Source organism: Ascaphus truei, chromosome 4, assembly GCF_040206685.1.
Source record: "Ascaphus truei isolate aAscTru1 chromosome 4, aAscTru1.hap1, whole genome shotgun sequence".
Taxonomy (NCBI): Eukaryota; Metazoa; Chordata; class Amphibia; order Anura; family Ascaphidae; genus Ascaphus; species Ascaphus truei.
In genome coordinates this window covers 348667891-348694081 of record NC_134486.1, presented here as the reverse complement: position 1 = coordinate 348694081, position 26191 = coordinate 348667891, and the positions used below count along the sequence as shown (strand labels likewise).

Genomic DNA, 26191 nt, shown 5'->3' with positions numbered 1-26191 from the left:
ACCCCCCGGTTCTGCAGAAACCTGCGCTCTATTCACTTACCTGACTTTGAGTCCACTTTACGCTCCTCCCTCTCCTCTCTCAGCTCTGCTACAGACCCTGACAACCTGGTCAGGAACTACAACTCTGCCTTGTCCTCCTCTCTTGATCTACATGCCCCGCTTTCTCTCTGCCGCACTCGCCCTTCTAACCCTAGACCCTGGCTAAATTCCCACACGTGCATGCTGCGTTCCTCCACTCGTTCCTCTGAACGCCTCTGGAGGAAATCTCATACTCTTGCAGACTTCCTTCACTACAAATTTATGCTATCCTGTTTCAACTCTGCCCTCTCAAAAGCTAAACAAGCATACTTTTCTTCACTAATCAACATGCACAAGTCTAACCCACGCCAACTGTTCTCTGTCTTTGATACTCTACTCAAACCACCCTCAGCTGCCTCTCCTTCCTCCATCTCCGCTCAGGACTTTGCTGACTATTTTAAGGAAAAGGTGGAATCCATACGTCAGAACATCCCCTCTGTTTCTTCCTCCCATCCTACACCTCTTCCTAACTCTCCTCCTGCCTTCCTTGACTCTTTTTCCACTGTCTCAGAGGAGGATGTGTCGCTGTTGATCGCCTCTTCTCCCTCTACCACTTGCCCTCTTGACCCCATTCCCTCCCATCTCCTAAAACCTCTTGCTCCTACTATAATCCCTACACTCCCACACATTTTTAACTCCTCCCTCTGCTCTGGAACCTTTCCATCCTCCTTCAAACATGCAACAGTCATGCCATTACTCAAAAACAGCAAGCTTGACCCTACCTGTCTTTCTAACTATCGACCTGTCTCCCTCCTGCCTTTTGCCTCTAAACTCCTTGAACGTCTTGTATTCTCTCGCTTGCTCCATTTTCTCAACACCTATTCTCTCCTAGACCCTCTACAATCTGGCTTCCGCACTGCTCACTCCACGGAAACAGCCCTCACTAAAATAACTGACGACCTCCATGCTGCCAAAGACAGAGGTCATTACACTCTGCTCATATTACTCGACCTCTCTGCAGCATTTGACACCGTGGACCACCCTCTTCTCCTTCACATTCTCCATACTCTTGGTATTCGGAACAAAGCTCTATCCTGGATCTCATCCTACCTCTCCCATCGTACTTTCAGTGTCTCTTCTGCTAACACCTCCTCCTCTATTGATCTCTCTGTGGGGGTACCCCAGGGCTCTGTCCTGAGACCTCTTCTCTTTTCTCTGTACACACTCTCTCTAGGTGACCTAATAACATCTTTTGGGTTTAATTATCACCTCTATGCTGACGACACACAAATATACTTTTCAACACCGACCTTACACCTGCTATACAGACCAAAGTTTCTGAATGTCTCTCTGCTATATCATCCTGGATGGCCCTCCGCCGCCTAAAACTCAACATGACTAAAACAGAGCTCCTCATACTTCCTCCCAAACCTGGCCCTACTACCTCCTTCCACATTACTGTTGGAACTACGATCATTCACCCAGTAGCCCAAGCACGCTGCCTAGGGGTCACACTCGACTCCTCTCTCACATTCGCCGCTCACATTCAAAACATTTCTAAAACCTGTCGCTTTTTCCTCCGCAATATAACAAAGATACGCCCTTTCCTCTGTTGCTCGACTGCTAAAACTCTGACTCAGGCCCTCATTCTCTCCCGTCTTGATTACTGTAACCTCCTGCTGTCCGGCCTTCCTGCCTCTCACCTGTCTCCCCTACAATCTATCCTAAACGCTGCTGCCAGAATCACTCTACTCTTTCCGAGATCTGTCTCAGCATCTCCCCTCCTGAAATCCCTCTCCTGGCTTCCGATCAAATCCCGCATCTCACACTCCATTCTTCTCCTCACTTTTAAAGCTTTACACTCTTCTGCCCCTCCTTACATCTCAGCCCTAATTTCTCGTTATGCACCATCCAGACTCTTGCGTTCTTCTCAAGGATGTCTTCTTTCTACCCCCTTTGTATCTAAAGCCCTCTCCCGCCTTAAACATTTTTCACTGACTGCCCCACACCTCTGGAATGCCCTTCCCCTCAGTACCCGACTAGCACCCTCTCTATAAACCTTTAAGACCCACCTTAAGACACACTTGCTTAAAGAAGCATATGAATAGCACTGTGGATATTCTGAACACATGATACATAAAGCTTCGCCCCCTGCAGACGCACTTACCAGAACTCCCTCCTACTGTCTCTGTACGTTCTCCCTACCTACCAATTAGACTGTAAGCTCCTCGGGGCAGGGACTCCTCTTCCTTAATGTTACTTTTATGTCTAAAGCACTTATTCCCATGATCTGTTATTTATATTATCTGTTTTTTATTTTATTACCACATGTATTACTACTGTGAAGCGCTATGTACATTAATGGCGCTATATAAATAAAGACATACAATACAATACAATATATATATAATCAGCAATACCTAAAAGTGAATATTGTTAAACTATCGGAGTGCTTGGGTGTCCACAATGGTATGGAAAACAGATTCCAGGAAATATTTAATTTTTGCTTTGAAGAGTAATTCTTTCCATTGCAAAAACATACCATATTTTATTACCCCTTTTACTGCCAGAGGGTCTTGCAATGCATTGCAAGCTATGTGTTTAAGTGCATTGCAATAAAAGGGTACTACTATTCAATTATCGAGGGAGAGGGTATGAAAACTCAACTCAATCATACTTTTTTTAATTTTATTTTGAAAAGGAAGCTGTAGTCTGCTTGACCCTCACTTTAACGCCTTTATTCTGTCATAAACCTCTGGAAAAATATTTTACTGAAGACACGAAAATATTGTTTTAGTTTTCTTAGACACTTAGACTTACGTTCGTGCTGCCTTTTTAATACATTTAAAGAAAATACAGTATACCAGCAATCGTCTCTTCCTCCACTGTTATGTAATCACGATGTAGTTGTGAGTGAACATGGCTGAAGAATTGATGTTAAAATGTCAGAATTATTTATAGTAAAAAAAAAAATCAGAACTAATAATACAGCTGTTTCCTGCTATACAATTTAAATCAGGATTTCAAAGTGCACAGATTGTTTTCCATATGTCCATAGAAGCTTTATAGTTCAGGTCTAAGGTTAATTGTTAGAACTTTTGAATTTGTGTTTTTCTGAAAAGCAAAGTTTCACAGGTGTGCGTTAACAATGCTTGAAATTTTACCAACTAATGATGCAACGTTTACAAATAGACTACAATTTGTTGGAGACAAATACATTTAAGGCTTTATTCTATATTTTACACAGCGCCGTTCAGACTGTTTTTAAAATTAAAATTCTAATTGAAATCAATAGGGATTGTCATTTGAAAACAGCCCGAACAGCTGCTTTGGACTATATAAAAAAAAACCCTAAGAGTCTTATTCATTAAACTGCGATAATGGCTGCCGTTTCTGCAGAGAAATGCATCTTGCCCTATTCATTAAGCACTTATTGCGTGTCTTCTTTTTTTGTGTGTGTTTTTGTTTCTCACGTCAAATTACATTCTGTTTTGTGGTGGTTTTGCATTGAAAATATCAAAGTTTAATGAATAGGTCACACGTCGAGATTTCACAGGCTAAAGCTGCAGTTGGCTACTTTTTAAAAATTCTACAAGTTTTAAATAGATAAATGCTATTTGATCGCTGTAATTAAAGTATAGCCTTCTCCCGCTATTCTTCTTTTGGGCCCTCACAGTATACATCCTGGTAGGTATAGGCACTGTGAAGGGTTAGATTCTCTCATGAAGGCCTAGCTTGTTATTGCAGCCTGATGCATAGTTACTGTATCCAGGGGCTGGCCTAGCAACAACCTGAGAGTGTCATCCTGGGGAAGATACTGGTTGCATCACATGCAGTTAATGTGATGCCTTGCAGTATCAGACCTGCCCTGTTATGGGGCAGGGTTACAAAACCATCCTCTGGGTATATCCTGACACTCTCCCAGAAGTCGGTGCTCTCTTCCCTCCCCCTCTGGAGTGGGTAACATCTACCCTGTATCTCAGGAGGGGATACAGGAGGGGATCAAGAAGGGGCCTGCATGGATCTAAAAGCCTTGGAGGTTTCCTGTCAGGGATTTAAAGCTGTGACCTACAGTGTGATAATAAAGACTCATGGGACCATCCATCTGTGTGGCTCAATGTCTGGGTCACCAGGGAGTTGCCAGCATGGACCATCCTGATCATATCTGGATCCTCGCTGGCTGGAGGCGCTGTAAGCACAGATGAACCAACCTAAAAACCTGTCCTGATACCTCCCCACACCACTGCGGAGCACTCAGAGTCTCCTGTTCCAGCCAAACAGGTATGCACTGCACCAGCAACACCAGGTAGATGGATTATCTCACGTAGGGTGGGGGAACCGGTGCTACAAATGGAGGCACTGCTGAGATCATCTCATCAGGACAAGTTTTTGCAGCTGGACTATATGTGCTTAAGGACTTTGTGCTCACTATGTGACTGACCACTGAACTGTCCTGTTAGGACCAGGGAGTGCCGGGGACTGGGATCTAGGGCTTGCAGCCCTGCACTACCTTCTCTCAGTATCTGATAGCAGGCATCTTAGGAGGGGCAATCGAGTCCCTCTGCTTGAGGATATATATCTATATATAGATATAGATATATATCTATATATAGATATATATCTATATATAGATATAGATATATATCTATATATAGATTTATCTATATAGCGTGTCACACCTTTCACCATTTATGTCCAGTATTTTTGAAGAAGCCACCTGGCAACCGTATTTCTGCATTGTACATACATTTCTTTTTACTAGTGAAGTTGTGGTCATGGAGAAAACGGAATTGAATGTATCTGGATTTAGTGAAGGCATCAGTATATCCAAGGGCTGTGTTAAATTCCACTCATTTGGACACGTCTTCGAAGGCAGCAGGGGCATTGCCTCTCATGGTGTCCCACGAGGTTGGATAGCACACGCTTCCACACCCACCAGAGTTTACTCTGGGCAGACGTTCCAGCGCTGTGATAGGTCTGACGATTAAGTTAGAGGTGCGACGGAGCTAAGGTCTTAGATTTAAAGAGCCACTCGGCAGCATGACGCACTGTGTAGAAAAGAATACAAATCGACTGCAGGAAGATGGGAGAATACCAGAAGTCAGGAATGCGTTTGCTGCAAACAAAAGATCGCTGCCTAAAACAACAGGGTGAGTCCTTGGTTTTATGAGGGATGGAAAGAGAGTTGCTAATTCAGGATTAAATGTATTTTTTGTCACCACAATTCCTCTGGAACACAGCCAGAAGAGTAAACTTCTAAGTGACAATGCAGATTCTGCATCAGAAAAAAAAAACTGCAAAAAAAGTATATTCAGCTTTTGATGAACCTGCATTGGAAGCTAAGAAACTGTGGAGAGTCAGTAGTACAGCAAGTGACTAAACCAAACAAAAGAGATAATCTCAAACCAGTCTGGATAAAATTAGAGAATCTTTATTAGACGAATTGGAGATCCAGTACCAGCATTTCTCAGAGTAGAATTTACGATTTGGATGATATCAATAGATCGCAAAGACTCCTACTTGCACATTCCGATAGCAAAGCAACATCAATAATTCCACATATACTGTACTTGTAATGGTTCTGATTTACTGAAAATGTCTCTTCCATTTGGTTTAGCGTCTTTGCCAAGAACATTCACAAAGAAATTGGCACCACTGATGGTGGAATTAAGAAAGATGGACATAGAAATATACCCTTACTTAGACAACCTGTTGGTGAGCTTGCACAAAAAGATCCAGTTATTAGAAGACAGAGAGGTAGTAATTTCCTTTTCTACAACATCATGGCCATGACCAACACTTATCACAAAAGTTCTTAGGAGTAGAATTTCATACGGCAGGAGGAGATGTTTTTGCACTGCCTAAGGGCCCAAAACATTGCGGCCCAAACAAAAGCACTCAGGACGGAGAGACTCACTTCCGCAGCAGATTGTATGAGCAGGTCTACATATGAGGCCTCGATAACAAAATTTCTTGCAACAATGGAACGGAAATGTAAAAGCGATGACACACAGCTTACTACAGTTTTTAATATATAAAATAGGATTCAAAACACTCACAAACGTCTTCAGTTTTAGGCATAGTCTTGATCACCCAAGGTTTGCTCTGCGGTCCATCTAGGGAGTCTAAATGAGATTTTCCCAAAGGTAGTCTGTAGTCTCCAAATCTCCAAGATGTGGGTCTGTCTTTTGAGAGTTGTACAAAATCTCTCACCCGAAGGTGTCTTACTTTAGAGTAAATGGAGTACAAGCGTCAGGAAGCTCTCTCTCCTTCCTCTACTTCCTCTCCAAGACAGGTTCCAACGCAGAGCACAGCAGAAAGCAATGTATGATGGCTCTGAGTTTCCAAAATCAAAAATCCAAACGTATTTGAAATTCCTACATGTGACATCACCACAGACGCCAGTGCACATGTCGAGAAGAGCAGATGAGATCAGATGTTACAAGGTACTTGGTCAGTAAAGGGCCAACAGTTACAGCAAAGCAACTAGTTATCAGGGTAGTTCAAAAATCACAAGAAGCCTTCCAAAGACACATAAGAAATAGAAATATACAAATAAGATCCGACAACAGCACCGTAGTAAAATATATAGCTAAATAAGGAGGAACAAATCATGGAGGGCTGCAGCAGAAATCCTGTCCTGGGCAGAGGGTCATGTGGCAAATATTACAGCCATGCAGTATACCAGGACCACAAAACACAACAGCACAGAAACATAGGGAAAACATTGTGGCCAGCACAAAATAGATACCAAAAGCAATAAAGCAGAGTTCCCCAAATTAGATACAAAGTAGAGTCTTAATTTAAGAGGCTTCAATTTATTTAGAAGGGCAGTGGATAGTGCAATGTTTCAGGTTCCATATGGACCTGCATTAAGAGACGTGAGTAGAGCTCTATTTTGTATCTCGTTTGGGGAACTCTAATTTATTTAATCCCTGTGCAATGCTGACAGATGCCCTTCGCTTCAAATGGCAGTTCAAACTGGAATATAGCTTTCCTTCAATCACTCTTATTGTAAAGATACAGTACTGTGGAAATTAAAAACCGACAAGGCAGAGGTAATACTAGTAGTACCATACTGACCTAGGACACCATCTAATAAATATGGAGACAGACACTGCTTGGCATCTGCTGAATGTTCACGGGTTGTTGCATCAAGGCCCTGTGAAACATCCAAACCCCAAGCAACTAGTTTGGTGGCTTGGAGATTGAGGGGAAAATCCTGAGACAAAGGGTGTTCATAAAACTATACACACCCTTTTAGAAGCAAGGAAATGGTCAATATCAGCTGTCTATTACAGAAGTTGGCTTTGCTTGAGAGACTAGTGTGTAAGGCCTGGGACATGGTACAGCAGGCCGTGCTGAGCCGCGCTGAGCAGATGCACTTACCCCCTGCATCTGTGATCAGCGCGGCTTTAGCAGCTGCTTCCGCATGCGTGCGGAGGCTCAGAAATTTTCAGGAGACAGGCAGGTTTGAATTTCAGCGCTGAGGGGAGCGGAGGAGCGGTCATGTGACCGCAACCATCCAATGGGAACGAGGGACTAGCCCTGCCTCCCGCCACGCCTCCGCTCCGTCACGCCTTCGCCCCGCCCCCAAAGCGCGCTCACTGCCTTGCCTGCCAGGACGCTAAAAAGCCCCAGCTTGAGCAGGCGAGGCAGAGCAGGAGCGCAGCTCAACGCTGCCCGAGGCACCATGCCCAAGGCCTAAGACAGAAATACAATTTCTTCTCCTCAACCTCGGTGACACTAGCAGAATTCTTGCAAGAAGGATTCGACAGAAGGCTTCGCCTAAGTTCATTAAAAGTGCAAGTATCTATTATCAGCACTGCTAGAAAGAGAAGTGGCATCTGAGGCCCATCATTCGTTTCTTGCAAGCGGTCAAATAATTAAGACCACAAAGGAGGTGTAGAATTCAGTCATGGGACCTCTCTCTGGTTCTTGAAGCCCTGACAGTGCATCTTTTTGAACCAGTACATTTCTATGAACATGTTATCATGAAAAATTGCTTTTCTCATAGCCATAATGTCAGCAAGAAGTGTGGGAGAGCTGCAAGATCTATCTTGCAAAGAACCATTCCTTACCATTCACCAGGATAAGGCTGTTATGTAACCCGTTGCCCATTTTCTACCTAAAGTGGTATCCCAATTTCACATTAACCAAGAAATTATAATGCCCTCATTTTGCCCAAAGCCGGAAAATGAGAAAAGGGGAAGTATTACACTATCAATGTGGTGAGATGTCTTAAAAAAAAAATGGGTACAATCTCGGTCAGCTGTTTATCCTCCCACAGTCAACTAGGACTGGGCAAGCTGCATCCAAGGTGACAATATCCAGATGGATAATTTCATGCATATGAACAGAAAGTGGAAAATCTACCAGTAAGTCTAAGGCTAGGTCCCCGCTGCAGTCGGCGGTGCGTTCGGCTCTGCGCGCGCCTCCCACCAGCCCCTTACCTTCTATCTGGCAGTCCCTAGTGCCTCCTCGCTCACAGCATACTGTGACGCGTCAGCCAGCAGGGGCTACAACAGAATTGTGATCCCATGCGGCGACGTGTCACATGGTGCGCCAGGGAGCCAATCAGAGGCCAGGTATGTGACATAATTTTCTCACAAGGAACTCCCCTTTCTTTACTGGGCACCCGTGTTAGCAGAATTGCTATTGAAAGAGACATTCATCCCAAGACGCAGTGCCACATATAACAAATACTTTCACTGGTGAAATTTAGAACTTTAAACACATGCGTTTTATTAGCCTCGGGTAACACTGGTATTAGGAGATTACTGTATCTTGTTAAGTATTTTAAACATGGATAGGATGAACTGGAGGCTGAGCCGGCATCGTGGCCCCGCCCCCCATCATGGCCACGCCCACCCGGCCCATTTTGGCTACGCCCCCTCGTTTAAAAATGATCCCTGCAGATCGCGGTGAAGTGCCGTGCATGCGCCGCCAGGACGCAAGTCGGGCGCGCCGGCATGTGCAGTGGGGCCTTAGCCTAAAGGTTTATTAAACAAGGGCCATGGCTACATCTTGGGCATTTAAGGCACAAGTGTCACCTGAACAAATCTGCAAGGCAGCTGTACGGTCATCATTTAATACATTTATAAAATATTATAGACTGGACATTCAGGTCCCAGCTAACGCAATCTTTGAATGTAAAGTACTTCAGTCTGTAGTAACCAAATAAATATGATTGAAACTGATATTTTATTATTGCTTGGGTATGTCCCTATGGTGCCCACTGCCATGGACAACAGGAAATGAGAAAATGTATTCCAATTTACCATCATTTCCTTTTCCTGGAATCACATGGCAGTGGGCACATAGTTGCCCTCTCTCTGTTCTATGATGTATCGGTTGTATTTTTCAGCTATGGGAGAAACCAAAGGCTAACCGCAGGTAGTAGGAGGGGCTTTTTATGGTACTACCTGCAGAATTAAATTGCCTGTCCTACTCAAGAAAAGAATGGAGTTAACCCTATGGTACCCACTGCTATATGGTTTTATTAAAAGAAAATTACGACAAATTAAAATATTGCAAGATTTTCCAGGGGGGGGTGGGAGGGGCACGGCGGTTGCAAAGGCCTCGCGCTCCTCCCCTAGGCACTTTAATGCCAGTAGATCGCATGAGGCCACTGCAACGTCCCTTACCTTGTCTTCAGCAACATGGCGTCAAAAGACGCTGCAGGGTCATTTGACGCCGAAGACTGGGTAAGGAGGGGGGGCACGAGCAGGGGGAGAGCAGGCAGGGGGGTGCAGGGGGAATAGTTTGTGCACTCCTGTATTAAAACATGCCTTATATTGCAGAGCACATACTGGGTGATATTTCAAAAGACCCCTTACTTAGTATTCTAATGATGATGTTAAGTTATGTCGCACCTTTGCAAAATAGAATTGAATAAAAGTAATCCCGTTAGTCCAAGAAAAAAAAATAGTATGAATAAATTCAGTATTAGCCAATACCTTTTTTATTTAGACTAACAACTCATATATTTTAAAACATACTTTGGTTCTATTCTCTACCGCAGGTCAAGCAATACTGATTTACAGATGTTGCCTTGAGTTTAAATATGCAAAAGAGCATACAGTATTTGACTGTGGAGGTTGGAGCAACCTTGAATTCTGTTTGTTGTGTTGGAGTCAGAATGCTTCTATCTACAACTCAGTCAAACAAGATAGCTTTTCAGACAATTTCCTCTAGTCCTTGCTTATCTCCAGCTTTCCCAGACTTGTACCATGTTGACCTCAGTCCTGGGTATATGCCAATTTTCTCAACTCCTGCATACTGTATTTGCCCAGATTCATTTTATTTTTAATATGGCTTTAAAGGTTTTTCATTAATGATGCAATTTACAACTAATTCTGTTCTTTTTATTATTCAGGACAGCAGCGTGTTTCTGTGACTAGTTTGCTGGTTTGTCACGGTTCACTAATGATTGGCACAAATCTTGGTGTTATTGTAGCATTACCAGTTCCTCGTCTACAAGGAATTCCAAAAGTTACTGGTAAGTGCTTTGTTTATTGGGCATATTATGTTGTCAATTGTTTCGCTCTTTAGTTAACTTGGGGGAAGGTCTGTAATTGAGTTGAAGTCCAATTTTGGCCTCGAAGGAAACTGCTAAGAAACATAACTGACTGACCTACCTCATTATTATTATTATTACAACATATAGCTTATATTAAGCCTCTACCTCCTCCAGGGTGTTGCATTAACTGCCCAAGGTTAAAAGGAGTTTAAAGGTATAGTTGGAGAATCCAATTAACCAATGTTACACATACAGAAATCTACAGATATTCCACACGGACTCCAACTCCGAGCTCAGAATTTTAGGGCTCATCTCATTATATAAGGATTTAAAAATAATGTTCACTGTAGTTAGGATAAATTCTCGCTGTTACTAATAAAATAAACACCCATTTGCGAGAGAACTAGATTAAATGAATGATCCTGAAATGGCTTGTTTATACAACATGGGATAATAGTCCATACTGAAATTAAGACAATCATTCATGAACCTTATGTAGTGAGTACCCATTACTTAATAAGGTTTGGTTCCACTAATTAGGAGTTTGTGATCCTAGAATTCATGGGTCCTATGTTGTTGAGTCAGTAGGAATACAGTGGGTCTGCTATTTTGGGTAAAGTCTGACTGTCCCAACTGACCAACATCAACACCTGAAATACGGTCATGCTTCAGTGTGGATGCTCCTTGTCTCCATACTTCCCAGTTACCATTTCTCAGCCATGTTTACTGTGAGTGATAGAACAATCAAAATAGAACCAGTGGACTAATAATTTTTCAGGATGCTTCACTGCTACGGTGGCTTTTGTGTTTGATTAGCAGCAGAGTGTGTGACTGTCACACAACCTGCTCCTTATATACCAAAGTTACCTCTGTCTATTTGGAGAGTTAAATGAAAAAGGAAGATCATTGTAAATGGTTGATGCGTGGGATAGCGTACTGCTACCAGTGGATATGTGGCAAATTAGAACAAGTGGGTCCTAAATTCAAGTATACAGTATTAGACTCTGAAGGTCCCAGATTAGGGAAAAAAAAGTCACCTTGGAGGGATTTACTGTCGATGTGACTTAGAGCTGCCGTTCAAGCAATAGCCTACATGTTTTTTTTTTTTTTTTAAATAAATCAGTTCTGTATGATGAGAAAATACTTGTAGCATTTAAAAATATATATTTTAATGACATTTTTAATGTTTCTAATGTAGAATCCATTTCCAAAGTCACAGCCCCTTCCCCTTCTGATAGGCTCTGGCTCTTGAGCCCCGCCCTCTCTCTAAATACTTGTAGCATTTAAAAATATATATTTTAAAGACATTTTTAATGTTTCTAATGTAGAATCCATTTCCAAAGTCACAGCCCCTTCCCCTTCTGATAGGCTCTGGCTCTTGAGCCCCGCCCTCTCTCTAGCAGTGCACCAATTGTATCTAGTAGCCAAGTCACATGATATTGCTGCACTACGTTGCCCACAATGCTGTGCAAGAACTGAATTAAATAACCCTGAGCAAAGCGATCGATTACGGATCGATTTGCAATTTAGCTAATCACTTCTCAGTGTGCCGATTGTATTGATGCACATGTAACCCATGTTCTCCCACCCTAAGGGAGAATCACTGCGATTACCTGGAGATGGTGCTACCTGTTGGTTCATAGGAAGGTCCAGAGCATCCGCCGGTGTTTGGGGATTAACAGGGCAGGCTTTCAGTGCTGGGTGGTTCTTTCTCACTGTAAAGTGCCTTCATTCCCACAGGGCCTATAGGAATAGGTGCAGTCCCCTGTGGAAAACACTCACTTCCTCCCTGAAGAACTGCAGCCTCAGGCAGGAGTATAAAACAGCAACTTGATGTTTATTTCTTCTTAGCAGTACTGTATACAGCAACATATCATAGCATACTCTGTCTCAGCAAGAGACTCACTCCCACTGGACCCTGTACATAACCCAGCAGAAGATCACATCGCAGCTTGCTGCTCTCTTTGTCCCTGGACTCAACCCCCAGGGCTTGAGGCCCCAAAGGTCTATTCCTGACACCCATATTCCCTGGTGGAATATGGGGTAGCTGTTCCGACTCCCCTGTGGGAGGGGAAGGAAGGTGAACCAGAGCCCTGGCTCCACACTTCCAACTCTGCACAGAACACACTAGAATTTTAGCTGCATCCCCTTTTGTATCCAGGGGAGGGTTCTAGGTCTGATCCCCTGATAGGGCAGTACACAGGCCTTAGGCCCACCCCCCTGTCACTCAATGGAGTTGTTTACTGCAGCAAGTACGGGCAGATTTAACCCTAACACTGCCTGCGTGGTACCGGGACTTACGTGTTAGGGAGAGAATTTGTAGCCCAGGGGATACCTGGCTACACACATATTGAATGGAAAAACAAAATTACAACGGCAGCTTGAACTGCAGCTTTTAATGCGTGTGCGTTTCACCTTCTGATAGTTCCAAATGGATAGCAGTAAGTAAAACACATACTGGCTGTTTCCATAACCAGAAATATTTTGTTAGCCATTTAAAAAATTTCACATCATACGAGAACTTTTAATGTTATTGTTACTCTAACACTGTAACACTGAGAAAATTGTGTTTATGCGATAGTGGAGCAATTCTATATTACACTTCTATTTCTTTAGACCCAGTTGGTGTTTCCATGGTGAATCATGATGCACTGTAAAGCTGTACACTTTGCATTGCCTCTTCGTAGCTTCAGTACACTTAACTTATTGCTGTAAAAATGCAGAACATTTTCTGCAACCTCTCTACCGTACTCCTTCACTGCTGGAGGGACCTCAGACACTTTCCTAAATAGGGTTGCCAGGGGGCTTCTCAAAAAATACTGGACACAATGGTGACAGGTGCGACGCGTGCGAAAATCGTTGGTGGGGGGAAAATGTTATTTATAAATGACTGTTACGTAATTTTTTCTAAATTTCACTCCAAGTACAGTAGGCACCAATTTAAATTGTATTTCGTTAAAAATCTGAGGAGTCGTCTTCGGAGGGAGTGCCCTGCCTAGGATTTTTTTAGGAAATAGAATGGTGCAAATTGGTGCATGATTGGAGTAAAATTCAGAACAAATAACGTAATGGTCAGCTCATTTATAAATAACATACCTGCATTCATACAGGCCCATGGCGAGCAATACTGATCTTAATGCTAGTCTCTCCCACAAATTCCAAGATTGTTGCACCCTTCCTCATCGTCTCAACCCCCTCCTCATCCTCTCATCCCCCTCCTCCTCTCACCCCCTCATCCTCTCACCCCCCATCCCTTCATCCTCTCACCCCCCCTTCATCCTCACCCCCTCCCTTCATCCTCACCCCCCTCCTTTCATCCTCACCCCCTCCCTTCATCCTCACCCCCCTCCCTTCATCTTCACCCCCTCCCTTCATCCTCTCAACCTCACCCCCTCCCTTCATCCTCACACCCCCTCCTTTCATGCTCTCACTCCCCCTCTTTTCATCCTCTCACTCCCCCTTATTTCATCCTCTCACTCCCCCTCCTTTCATCCTCTCACTCCCCCTCCTTTCATCCTCTCACTCCCCCTCCTTTCATCCTCTCACTCCCCCTCCTTTCATCCTCTCACTCCCCCTCCTTTCATCCTCTCACTCCCCCTCCCTTCATCCTCTCACTCCCCCTCCTTTCATCCTCTCACTCCCCCTCCTTTCATCCTCTCACTCCCCCTCCTTTCATCCTCTCACTCCCCCTCCTTTCATCCTCTCACTCCCCCTCCTTTCATCCTCTCACTCCCCCTCCTTTCATCCTCTCACTCTCCCTCCCTTCATCCTCTCACTCCCCCTCCTTTCATCCTCTCACTCCCCCTCCTTTCATCCTCTCACTCCCCCTCCTTTCATCCTCTCACTCCCCCTCCCTTCATCCTTCTCTCTCATCCCCCCCTCCCTGTCACTATCCCCCCCACATGACACACAGAAAACACGGACACACACAAGGACAAAATAGAACAAATAGACACAGGACACAGCCTCGCCTCTCTCCGCTCCATGCTTTTCCTCTGCTCTTTGACCCCAGGCTCCTTCTACCTCCTGGTTGGCTGCATTACACAGCAGCAGCCATTCAGGATGGATGACGCAGCCCAGCCCCCTAGCAGCAGCAGCCCTTCTCTCTCCCTTCTCAGGGGGAAATCCCACAATTCCAGGAACCCCGCCGGCAGGTTACTAAGTCCAGAGAGGTAATACCGGACACATTCATGTCCAGTATTATCTCTCATTTTTTTACTGGACAGAATAACCAAATACCGGACACCTGGCAACACTATTCCTAAATGCTGAATATAGCACTACATCCATCCACAGCAAATTCAATATATATATAACAGCGAGCATTGGCTTAAGGACTCCATGTAATAATGGACGAGACAAAAGGTGGCACTGTGTGCTCATTTGCATGTCGTTTCCCAGAATCCCTTGCTGCAGTGGAAGCACTGTATGCTAGGTGATAATGGCGAAAAACAGGGTTGCAGACCTGCCTAAGACATGTTAATGTGCTCACAAGATAATGTGTTCATTATACTCCTGTCTAAGTGTCAGTCCTTGGGCAGCAGGCAAGACGTGTGCAATAGTGGGGGCTGATCTCTGGACACCCTGAAGCCCACTACGGCTGGGGGCACTAACCACCAAGAGGAGAACTACAGAGAAAGAACCAAAGCCTGTCCTGATCTCCATACCAACGCAGATCCAACTCGGCTCTCCTGACCCTAACAGGTATCCGCCCCACACAACAGGTAGCAGAAGCTGTGCATCTCCCACTGGGGGGGGGGGGGAGGGTGTTACAGTGCTACATATATATATAATATATATATATATATATATATATATATAATATATATATATATATATATATACATACATACATATAAACACACATATATATATATATATATATATGTGTGTTTATATGTATGTATGTATATATATATATATATTATATATATATATATATATATATATATATTATATATGTAGCACTGTAACACCCCCCCCCCCCCCCCAGTGGGAGATGCACAGCTTCTGCTACCTGTTGTGTGGGGCGGATACCTGTTAGGGTCAGGAGATCCGAGTTGGATCTGCGTTGGTATGGAGATCAGGACAGGCTTTGGTTCTTTCTCTGTAGTTCTCCTCTTGGTGGTTAGTGCCCCCAGCCGTAGTGGGCTTCAGGGTGTCCAGAGATCAGCCCCCACTATTGCACACGTCTTGCCTGCTGCCCAAGGACTGACACTTAGGCAGGAGTATAATGAACAAGGGTCTTTATTGGCAGGCATTCACTGCAGATGGTTCCATACAGCGGTGCAGAGTCTCAGAGGTTCCAGGCCTCTGGATGCTGCTTGCCCTTGATCTTACAGGGCATCTGTGGGTTAAATCAGATGTTGCCCCAGGGGCTGGGGGTGAGCATGCTCATCCCGTGATGGGAGAAACTCACAGCTCTACTGCTCTCTTACTCCTCCAGACCAGGACTGACTAAATTGACACTCCCTCTCAGGAGGAACCAGAAGGGACGGCTCATGGTCTATACTTACCCCGGCCATGAGTCACCACCATACTTCTGTCACTCATAAGAGGGGAATGAGGGGGGTCAAAAACACAGATTAACCTGTCACAGCCTAGACTACTAGGAGTTACATGACAGGAAGGAGAGAGAGGCCAAAAGATACAGACCATGTTACATATATATATATATATTTTAAAGGCCTGACTTACATAATACAAACGTCCTATAATCTGAACATATATGAATTTCTGTCCTTCCAAAGAGGCCTGCATAGCTTTGCAGTGAAGAGATTTAGCAATCTGTTCTTTGCATTGCAGATCTGTTGCACTGCATGCTGGTTGTTTAATCCACACAACTGTGCCTCCCTATGCTTTTTGATGTGGGTGAAACTGTGAAACACAGACTCACTGTTTATTCTTTGAGATATGAAGAGATGATGCTGCCAAGTTAACGGAATCTCTCACCAACTTCTTTATTTGTCTTGCAACTTAGAACATGAAAACATGATGATCTTGCTAGTTTTACAGTATGTCATTGTTTTGCTTTGGTTTTCAGCTCCATCAAGCTGCTTTTATTTTTCTTGATAAAGTGAGACAGAGAGAACACATTTATCGTTTACAAAAATCTGCTTTTGATGGCCCTGCCACACATTTTCCATTCTCAAGGGCCAAGATAAAGCTTTTATGACCACCGATAGTCATGTGAAATGATTACATTGAAAGCAAAGCAAATATTCACCTCCTACAGCACTTGTGTTGATAATATATTTCTACATATTTGATCATCTCATTGCAGAAGCCATATTAAAGGTGCCGTCCCAATTGACAACAGAGTTGTAATGAAGTTGAAGCACTCAGTCATGCGACATCTTAACTCACTTTTTTTTAAATATTGTTTCACAATTCTTTTTATATATTTATAATGACCCAACATATTCTGTAGCGCTGTACAATAGGGTTGGAGGATGAAAAAAGTAAGAAACAAACATACATTGTTACTGTAGGTAAGGAGGGCCCTGCCTCAAGCAGCTTGCAATCTATGAGGAAGGGGTAAGTGGAAGCATTGGGTACAGGGGCATGAGCAGGTTGGTGTGTTTCTGGTAGCTGCTTGTATATTGAAGGAGTTGGTGTTGGGAAGAAGTGGGAGTAGAAGGAGGTAGAGCTGTGAGAGACGGTTAATGTGTGAAGATGGAAATATTTCAATATGCATCTGAAATACATTATCCAACCCAATAATTGAGCAACTATAACAGCAGCAAACGGCGACACCCTTTGACTGATGCCTTTGGGGCGACTGGTGCTATGTCCCAGAGATTCTTTGGTAGAATGAAACCGCAGCATAGCACACAGTACCTCAGGGCAGACATGCAGGGGAGGAGGAGCTGATGAACTCAAGGTGGTCTTTTAAGTGGTTTTGTTTCCTCGTGCTGTTAACCCTGTTCACATGGACTTAGTGGACAGGGCCATTGAAGGCATATTGTGGAGTCTATCTAAATGTGTGTAGCACATGTCCCCCCTCCCCCTCTGGGAGATATAGTCATGGCTATTGCTAGGTGTAGTGCTGGTTGCCTGTTTGGCACAGGAGATCTGAGGTAGCCGCGATGATGTGGGGGAAGACAGGCAAACTTTTAGGGATTCCTCTGGTTCTTCTTCTTGGTGACAGCGCCTCCAGACATAGTTGGCTTCAGCAAGGCTGAAGGCGGTCCCCGCTATGACAGTCCTTACTCATAATACTCCCTCCACACAGACTGCCGCGGAGCTAGAAGTATAAATGAGGATGATCTTTATTGTAGCAGCCACTGCGATGTTGCTACAGCGAATGCTTTAGTTCAGCGTTTCCCAAACTTTTTTTTCCCCGTGGCCCGGTTATTTTTATACTTCTCCTTCGTGACCCACTAAAAATTGTATCGCCTATACGTAAAATAAAACAAATATGAATGTCCATACAGTTGGGTGTGAAGGTCAGAGAGGGCTGCTAGCTGATATATTTCTTTTTAATCTGCTACTAATTAATTTGCTTGTTTAGTTTGTGGGGGTTGCTTTTCTTTATTTAATTAGAGAGAGTGGGCTCTTTCTTGTTTTTCATAGGGCTTTCATCACCCAGACCTGGGTCTCCCCCCTTTTAATGGCTCAATCCAGTGGCCCTGCTCCTTTTTGCCTTTTAATTAGGTTCTTCTTTCTCCCCCTCTGCCACCCGACTAACCTTGCCACAGTATCTGGGCCTTCAGGTGTCCTTTCGTCCGTGGCTCCACAGGAGAGGGGGGCGGCACAGCCTCTCCGATCGCTTGCTCCTTCTGACTGTCTCCAGGGTTCCCTACAGACCAGGTCGGTGAGCGGTACGCGGGAGATGGGTTGGGCTCCTAGCTAGAATTGTTGCGCGGCCTCGGAGGCCATCTTTGCCTCGGTATGCGTTGCCCGCTCTACCTCACCGCTATACCAGTGCCCGATCGCCAAATCGGCGTTTCCTCCTAGGGCCGTCGGTATTCAGGGGGCTAACGTTCAGCTCGTGGGTAGTCCCAGCGGTTCGCTCACCTCTCCCGTCCAGCCGAGCAAGTTCTTCCTCCTCTACAGCCCCCGCATGGGCCGCGGCCATCTTAGGTCTCCTGTGTGGTCGGGGGAGGTAGCCGTGGATTCATGCTGTCGTGCAGGCTTAGAATTCTCTCCCTCCGACAGTGCCCTCTCCCCCTCTATTGTGTGGGCTGCAGATTTTTAGTTTTGTTTTTTCTTTTTTGGCTCTGATTGGTACACTAGTTCACGGAGCCTAGCAGAAGTGAGACCGCTCTGCCCTGTGTCCTGGCCATGCCCGCCGACGAATTTATGCCGCGACCCGGCATTTTGCTTTCGTGGCCCGGTGCCGGGTCGCGACCCACCATTTGGTAAACCTGTAGCTCGAAGAGGGAAGGCCCAGCACATGCACCACCACTTCGGTCTCTCAGGAAGTCAGCATGAGGAGGGGGAAAACCCCATAGAATAGCCTGTCACTGTTCTTGTCTTACTAGAACTTACATGATAGGGTAGGCAGAGAGCTAGCTGGACCAGCCACCGCTATGTGTCTTTAGGCTCCCTAAGAGATTCAGATCTGAATTTGAAAAACTATCAAATCACAGAATGGCAAATATTGTTGCATAGTTATATATTAGATGAAGTTGAAAAAAGACATATGTCCATCAAGTTCAACATATGCTACATTTAGATTCAGAGGAAGGGCAACACAAAACCCCAGTGAAATATAATCTAATGATATCTCATAAGGGGAAAAATAAATTCCTGACTCAAAATATTGGCTATCAGAATAGTCCCTGGATCAACGTCCTTCCCATGTTCACTTAATTGGTATATCCCTGTATACCTTTCCTTTCAAAAAATATGTCCAACCTATTTTGAAGATATCTATTGTATCTGCCATCACAGTCTCCTTGGGTAATGAATTCCACATTTGAACTGCTCTTACTGTAAAGAACCTTTTCCTTTGTTGCTGGTGAAATCTCCTTTCCTCCATCCTTAAGGGATGACCCAGTGTCGTTTCTACTGCTCTTGGGATGAATAGTTCTTTTGAAAGCCCCTTGTAATGTCCCCAAATATATGTGTATATAGTTATCATATTTCCTCTTAGATGTCTCTTCTTTTTTTTTCTAATGTAATCAAATCTAATTTAGCTAGCCTCTCCTCATAAAGTAGATTATCCATCCCCTTTATTAATTTGGTGGTTCTTCTCTGCACTTTTTCTAGTTCCTTAATGTCTTTTCTATGGCGTGGTGCCCACAATTGTACTCCATATTAAAGGTGTGGTCTTACTAATGCTTTATAGAGGGGCATAATTATGTTTACTTCCCTTCCATCCATTGCCCGTTTAATGCAAGATAAGATCATGTTTGCCTTTGCAGCTACTGCATGACATTGGGCAATATTACTAAGCCTGCTGTCTACAAGCACTGCTAAATAGTTTTCCATCAAGGATTCTCCTAATTTATCCCCATTTAATTTGTAAATTGGCTGCTTATTCTGCTTTCCCAAATGCATAACCTTAAATTTATCTGAATTCAACCTAATCTGTCATTTACCTGCCCAAGTTTCCAGTCTATACAAGTCCTTCTGGAGAGAAATTACACCTTGCTCTGATTTTTCTACTTTACACAATGTAATGTAGTGTCATCAGCAAAGATGGAGACTTTGCTCTCTCTGTCAAGGTCATTAATTAATAAATAAGTTAAAACGCAGGGGTCCCAGTACCGATCACTGAGGTACTCCACTCACACCTTTAACCCAATCTGAAAAAGTTAAATTTATGACAACTCTGTAGTCTATCCTTCAGCCATTGTTGAACAATGTAACACAGGGAAGCCTAGGCGCTAACTGTATGGTCAGACCCATAATGGACCCCAGGTGACAGGGAAAAAGCAATATAAAAATAAATTGTAAAAATAATAATGATAATAATACCAACAAATAAGTGATAGGCGCCTCTGGTGGATAGAATGGCACCTACAGTATAGAGATAGAAATCCCTTCTGCTTCAACCCCTGTAGGGACTATCCAAGACCATTGGAAACAGAGATACAACAGGAACAAGGGGGAACAAGGGATTAATGAAAAGTCCAGCAATGTAAAAGAAAACGTTAGCACATCCAACCCTCCTAGTAATAGGGGGCTGGAAACAATGGAGGGGGAATGAGAAGTGGTAAATTCAACTATACTTACACGGCCAAGTGTAAGTACATGGATCGCATGAGGTATCTGGGGGGGTGCAGCCTTCCAATGCCCAACCGGACCGTATGGTGTGCTGATTGCAGGCGAGAGATCTTCTCATGAAGAGGGGCTTCGCTGCATCAAACTTCCCAGTTGCCTCCCGTCGGATGTAGTGAAAAAGTAATGGAGCGAGTGTTTGTAACAAGTCAACACATTTAATGGTGTGGATAAATAAAAACTCACATACATAAAACTCCCAATACGGCGCCCGGGGTATGGTCGCGAGCTCTGCCACTGAAGATCTTGCCGCCGCGTCCGAAAAGCAAGATGGTGTGATGACTGTGTGCGGCTAGGCGCAACCGCTACGGGGGCCTCTGCAGGTCAAAGGAATCCAAACGAAGAGAGCTACGCGTTTCGCCGGTACTCCGGCTTCCTCAGGCTCAAAGATAACTGGTATGTGGTCTGTACACACTATATACCCTTCAATGCTAATTGCAATAGTCCTCACACCTTATGTTGGGGTGTGAAAAGCTAAATAAGCCTCAATCAGGACTCTTAATTGTTTTTTGCAGGCTGATAACCCTGCTGCAATTTAAATGCCAAGTGTAATAAGCAGACACATAATACATCCAGATTAAAGATTCTCGAATACCCTTTGCAGTTACTCAAAAAGGAGGGAGACCCTTATAAGATAAAGGTCAGAAAAACAATCATTGATAACTCGTATAGCATTTCAGGTAATTAACATTAAAAATATGGTAACTCTGTGTGGTGAACTCAAATATCTCACATGCATAAAGTTTAAAAATACCTTCAAGGTGGACAATTTATATTATGCAATTTTAAACAAATAGAGGTAAATGTGCATATACACATGATAAAACAAAAAAGAAATAATAATTTTGGCAAAACACTAGCTCAAGATACATTTGATCCTAAAATACAGTTTAGTTTAAATACATACTAAAAAATCCATGATAACACACAACGTTAAACATAAGAATATAATATGGGGGAAACACATCAAGTGAATAAAACAAAAGAGTAAAAAAAGCTCAAAATGACACTTCAATGGGTTAGCTCAAATAGAGCAAACCACAGATCATGATGCCTACAGTGAAATAGAAAGCCAAAGTTAGTTGGGAGGAACATTAATGGGGACTAGGTTTGCTCCGAGCTATGCCAATATTTTTATGGCCGACTGGGAAGGAGGCCAACATATGGTTAGGCAATCCGTTTGGAGCAAACCTAGTCCTATGGAAGAGACCTCCTTAAAAAATGTTTTTTCCCACCCCCACATAAGGTGTGAGGACTATTGCAATTAGCATTGAAGGGTATATAGTGTGGACAGACCACATACCAGTTATCTTTGAGTCTGAGGAAGCAGGAGTACCGGCTAAACTCGTAGCTCTCTTCGTTTGGATTCTTTTGACCTGCAGAGGCCCCCGTAGCGGTTGCGCCTAGCCGCATACAGTCATCACACCATCTTGCTTTCCGGATGCGGCGGCAAGATCTTCAGTGGCGGAGCTCGCGACCATACCACGGGCGCCGTATTGGGAGTTTTATGTATGTGAGTGTTTTTATTTATTCACACCATTAAACGTGTTGACTTGTTACAAACACTCGCTCCATTACTTTTTCACTACATCCGACAGGAGGCAACTGGGAAGTTTGATGCAGCGAAGCCCCTCTTCATGAGAAGATCTCTCGCCTGCAATCAGCACACCATACGGCCTGGTTGGGCATTGGAAAGCTGGACACCACAGATACCTCGTGCGATCCATGTACTTACACTTGGCCGTGTAAGTATAGTTGTATTTACCACTTATCATTCCCCCTCCATTGTTTCCAGCCCCCTATTACTAGAAGGGTTGGATGTGCTAACGTTTTCTTTTACATTGCTGGACTTTTCATTAATCCCTTGCTCCCCCTTGTTCCTGTTGTATCATTGTTGAACAATGTTTGTATTGCATGTTGACAATGCAATACATTAAAAAATGCTTTCCTTAAAGGTACAGTCCAAAAATAAATTAACTGGGTGTGATTGACTTCCAGGTCATCCTTAAAGCAATGTTTCCTTATTTATATTTCTCCAGGAACACTGGATTGAAGGACACTGGCTATTTATGTTTATCATAACTAACATCATAATTACCTTTGCAGGCAATGAACAAAACAAAATGGACCATTATAATATTAATATTACTTGAGTGTTTTTGTTTTCTTCTTTGTAAAGGTTTCAGTTAGCTACATTTAGTTGTCCTTCATTCCCTTTTCTCCTAGAAGAGACATCCAGTTTAAGGAACACCTAGACAGGAGAAAAGACCTCAGCATGGCCGAGTTGGCGAGCTGTTCTCAAAATATCCATATTCCATTTTAAAATGAACACCATATTCATTAAGGCAAACAATGTGACATTAATACAGTTGTATCCCAGTTATTGGTGTTTATTATTTACCTCCATTATTTTCAATGAGCAAATTAGAGCCAAAATAATATTCATCCCAGATTTACATTACTCTCATTAACCACTTTTCTTCTAATCGCTAATCTGCACTTCGGGCACCCTCTGGTTCCAGATAAATGTTCCTTTTTCACTTGCTGCTTATGTTGTACCCTATGGAAATCAATATAGCTGTTGGGTCAGCCTCCCTCCCATAGCCAATAGGAAGCTATGATGTCATTGCAGTAGTATCCTTCCAGTAGGAAGCTGCAATCTTCTTCTTGAATTTCTTTTTAATTTCACCTGCAAATATGAAGCTGACTTTCTCAGGAAATAGGGGGTTCCTGGAGCTGAGCATAGCGCAATTTTTATCTGGAGAACCCTTTTGTTCAGATTAGGAAAAAGTCAACTTTTGGGAGGGAGTTAAGGGGGAGAAAGAGAACTGTTTTAACTTAATGTAGCATTATATTTGCTGATTTCATGCTCCTTAGTGAATTTGGGCCTCAAACTTCTTCAAAATGGGACATTGTGGTCAGAGGAGAAGTCTGGTCATACAACATGAGGAAGAGGATCAGTTCGCTGCCACCCATCTCTGAGCAATAACTGCAGTTATTCCATCCAGGCTCATCTGGGCCATATTATTATTTTTATTTTTTGTTGCAGAAATGAACGAGTGCTTGTAAGGGCACTGGAAACGAATGAACAGAAGTGCAAATGAGAGGGAAGTAGTGGTATAGGAAGGAAAGAAAAGTTCGACATGGGGTTAGGTCTAATTAAATTAAATCAGTTTTTCAGGGTAGAAAAGAGTGAGGGAAATTTGGACACATGATGGAGGGAAAAAATACACTACATTCAAGGTATGAGCTCAATCATTCACCAGTCTTTATGGTACCCAAATTGCATTCTTTTTCTATACATTGTCAGTTTTAAATTGTGCTAACAAGTTTATTTCTAATTAAATATGTCCATCTCATGTGAACTGATTTTGTTCTTTTATAGGAAGAGGAATGGTTTCGTATCATGCACACCACGGTGCAGTCAAATTCCTCGTTATGGCAGCTACTGTAAACAAGAAAATTAGGAGGAACCCAAGTAGCTGCAGCCACATCTCTAATTCAGACTTAAAACATGAGGACCAAAATAGTGCTCACGTCCAGCAAAATGAGGAAGCAAATTCATCTTCTGCGAGCAACAACAACGACAGCGCTATTTGGCTCGGAGGTTCCATGGGATCCATTGCACAAAAAAGCGACTTCTCTTCTTCTTCTGGCTCTCTAACGTTGTCTCATGGATCCAATTCCTTGGACACTGGAAAAGAAGATACTATTTATGACCTTTTGAGTGACCCAAGCATTCCACTTCATACCAGCAAAAGACACAAGGCCAGAAAGATAAAAGCAGACTCTGTCATAGTCATCTCTGGCGGACAGGGTCACAGAAGAGTAAACAGGAAGCTTAAGCCACAGCGACAAGAAGAGCTGGTTTCTTCTGCTATGGTTTGGCAGATTCCATTGTTACACACATAAATGATCCAAATAAATCAAAATGGGGGGCTTTAATACTCTCCCAGGTTGTTGGTTATTTAAGTCTTGTTCATGTCGCAAGACTTTCCTCTCATGTAAACTCCTACATTAGCACTAAAGCAGACAAACCTAATCTGTTTGGAAGAGTTTGCCTTATCCTAGGGGCTAGGATCTAGACCTCTTCTCAAAACACATGGATAGCTCTTAGATATGAATTTCCTAAGCAAGCACCTCCTCTCTTCTCAGTCCATGAGAAACGTGTGTTTCCACCCACACATAACCCTTTTATATTCCGTTGGGACCATACAGTATATAGTATTTGCCATAAGCAAATAATATCTAACACTCACTGGCTGTTTCCTTGCTTTCCCTATCAGTTTGTATTTGGTGCAATATGCTGAGTTATGTCAGCTTCTCTTTGCAGGTACAGTGGATCCAAATAATTATTCAGCTGTAAACTAATATTAAAAGACATTTTGGAATACGACGAGCCATTTGTAACCACATCACACGCAGGGAAAATGCTATATAACCAAACAGAATGACAATGTGCTGTTTCAATGACTCATTTAGACATAAATATAATTGTATTTTTTACTGTGCAAGATTGTCATAAGGAACAACATTTGCTCTCATTGATGTGCATCATTATGGACTCTTTACATTAATGTTCAATACTCATATGTTTGTAAAATTACTTCAATAATTTAACTTTTGTCTCCACTGCAGTTTCTTAAAGCATTGACTGATTTGTAAACTTTAAGAGTAGTACGATGGTACAAAATAAGTATTACCAAATCAGACATTTTGATTTCACATGTTAAACTATATCTAAAAGAATAAAGCGTGTTTGCTTTCAGATTTCTTTGCATACAGCACATTTTTTTTATAAATCCCTTGTAGAAGATACAAGATTGTTTCACTTGTTTTATTAAACTTAACGAAAAAAGACGGTGCAAAACAGCGCTAAAAAAATATAAATAATGACAATACTTGAAATAAATATTGCAGGCAGCCTGGCAAATACTGACTGTACAGTCAGAAAATGAACCACAGAGAAAAGAAAGAATTGCCGGCGCCAAATCAGTCCTTTAAATAATAATAAATCCGAATAAAGACCAAACCGTCTCTTGCAAAGTCCCAAAAGTGTCCTTGAACAAACAGGCAGTGAAGGGTCAACGAACGGCTCACACCAAATGATAGTGCAATATGTAAAAAAGAGAAGAAAACAGATAATGGTGCAGTACGCCAAAAAAGTTGACATTAAAACATTAAAAACTCACACATGACAAACATAACAAACAATGACAGACAGACACTAGCAAGACTATAATCCTAACGAAAAGCTATTTATTAACATTGAGATACTGTCACCCCTGAAGAAGTGCGCCCATGCGCATGAAACTTCGTTGGGAGATTATTCTGTTTTTAGAGCTGTCTGTTTGGTTGTGGAGGATATTGGCAGCAGTTGTGTAGGCTGTGGGGGGAAAGGAGAGGAAGAGGAGCAGCGAT

At 43.1% G+C, this 26191-nt stretch overlaps 1 protein-coding gene across 3 annotated transcripts in view; it reads left to right on the top strand.

Moving 5' to 3' along the window:
* Positions 1-25563, top strand: part of ARHGEF10 (Rho guanine nucleotide exchange factor 10) — a 190707-nt gene extending 165144 nt beyond the window's left edge. For 2 of the 3 annotated variants that reach the window (XM_075598217.1, XM_075598216.1), the window contains exons 28-29: positions 10397-10519; positions 24156-25563. In XM_075598217.1, coding sequence (XP_075454332.1) covers positions 10397-10519; positions 24156-24682 — 650 coding nt within the window. In that variant the 3' untranslated portion in view covers positions 24683-25563. Of the gene's footprint in view, positions 1-10396; positions 10520-22368; positions 22499-24155 lie in introns of those variants that run through there. The other variant, XM_075598218.1, reaches the window with a different exon arrangement.
* The last annotated feature ends 628 nt before the right edge of the window (positions 25564-26191 follow it).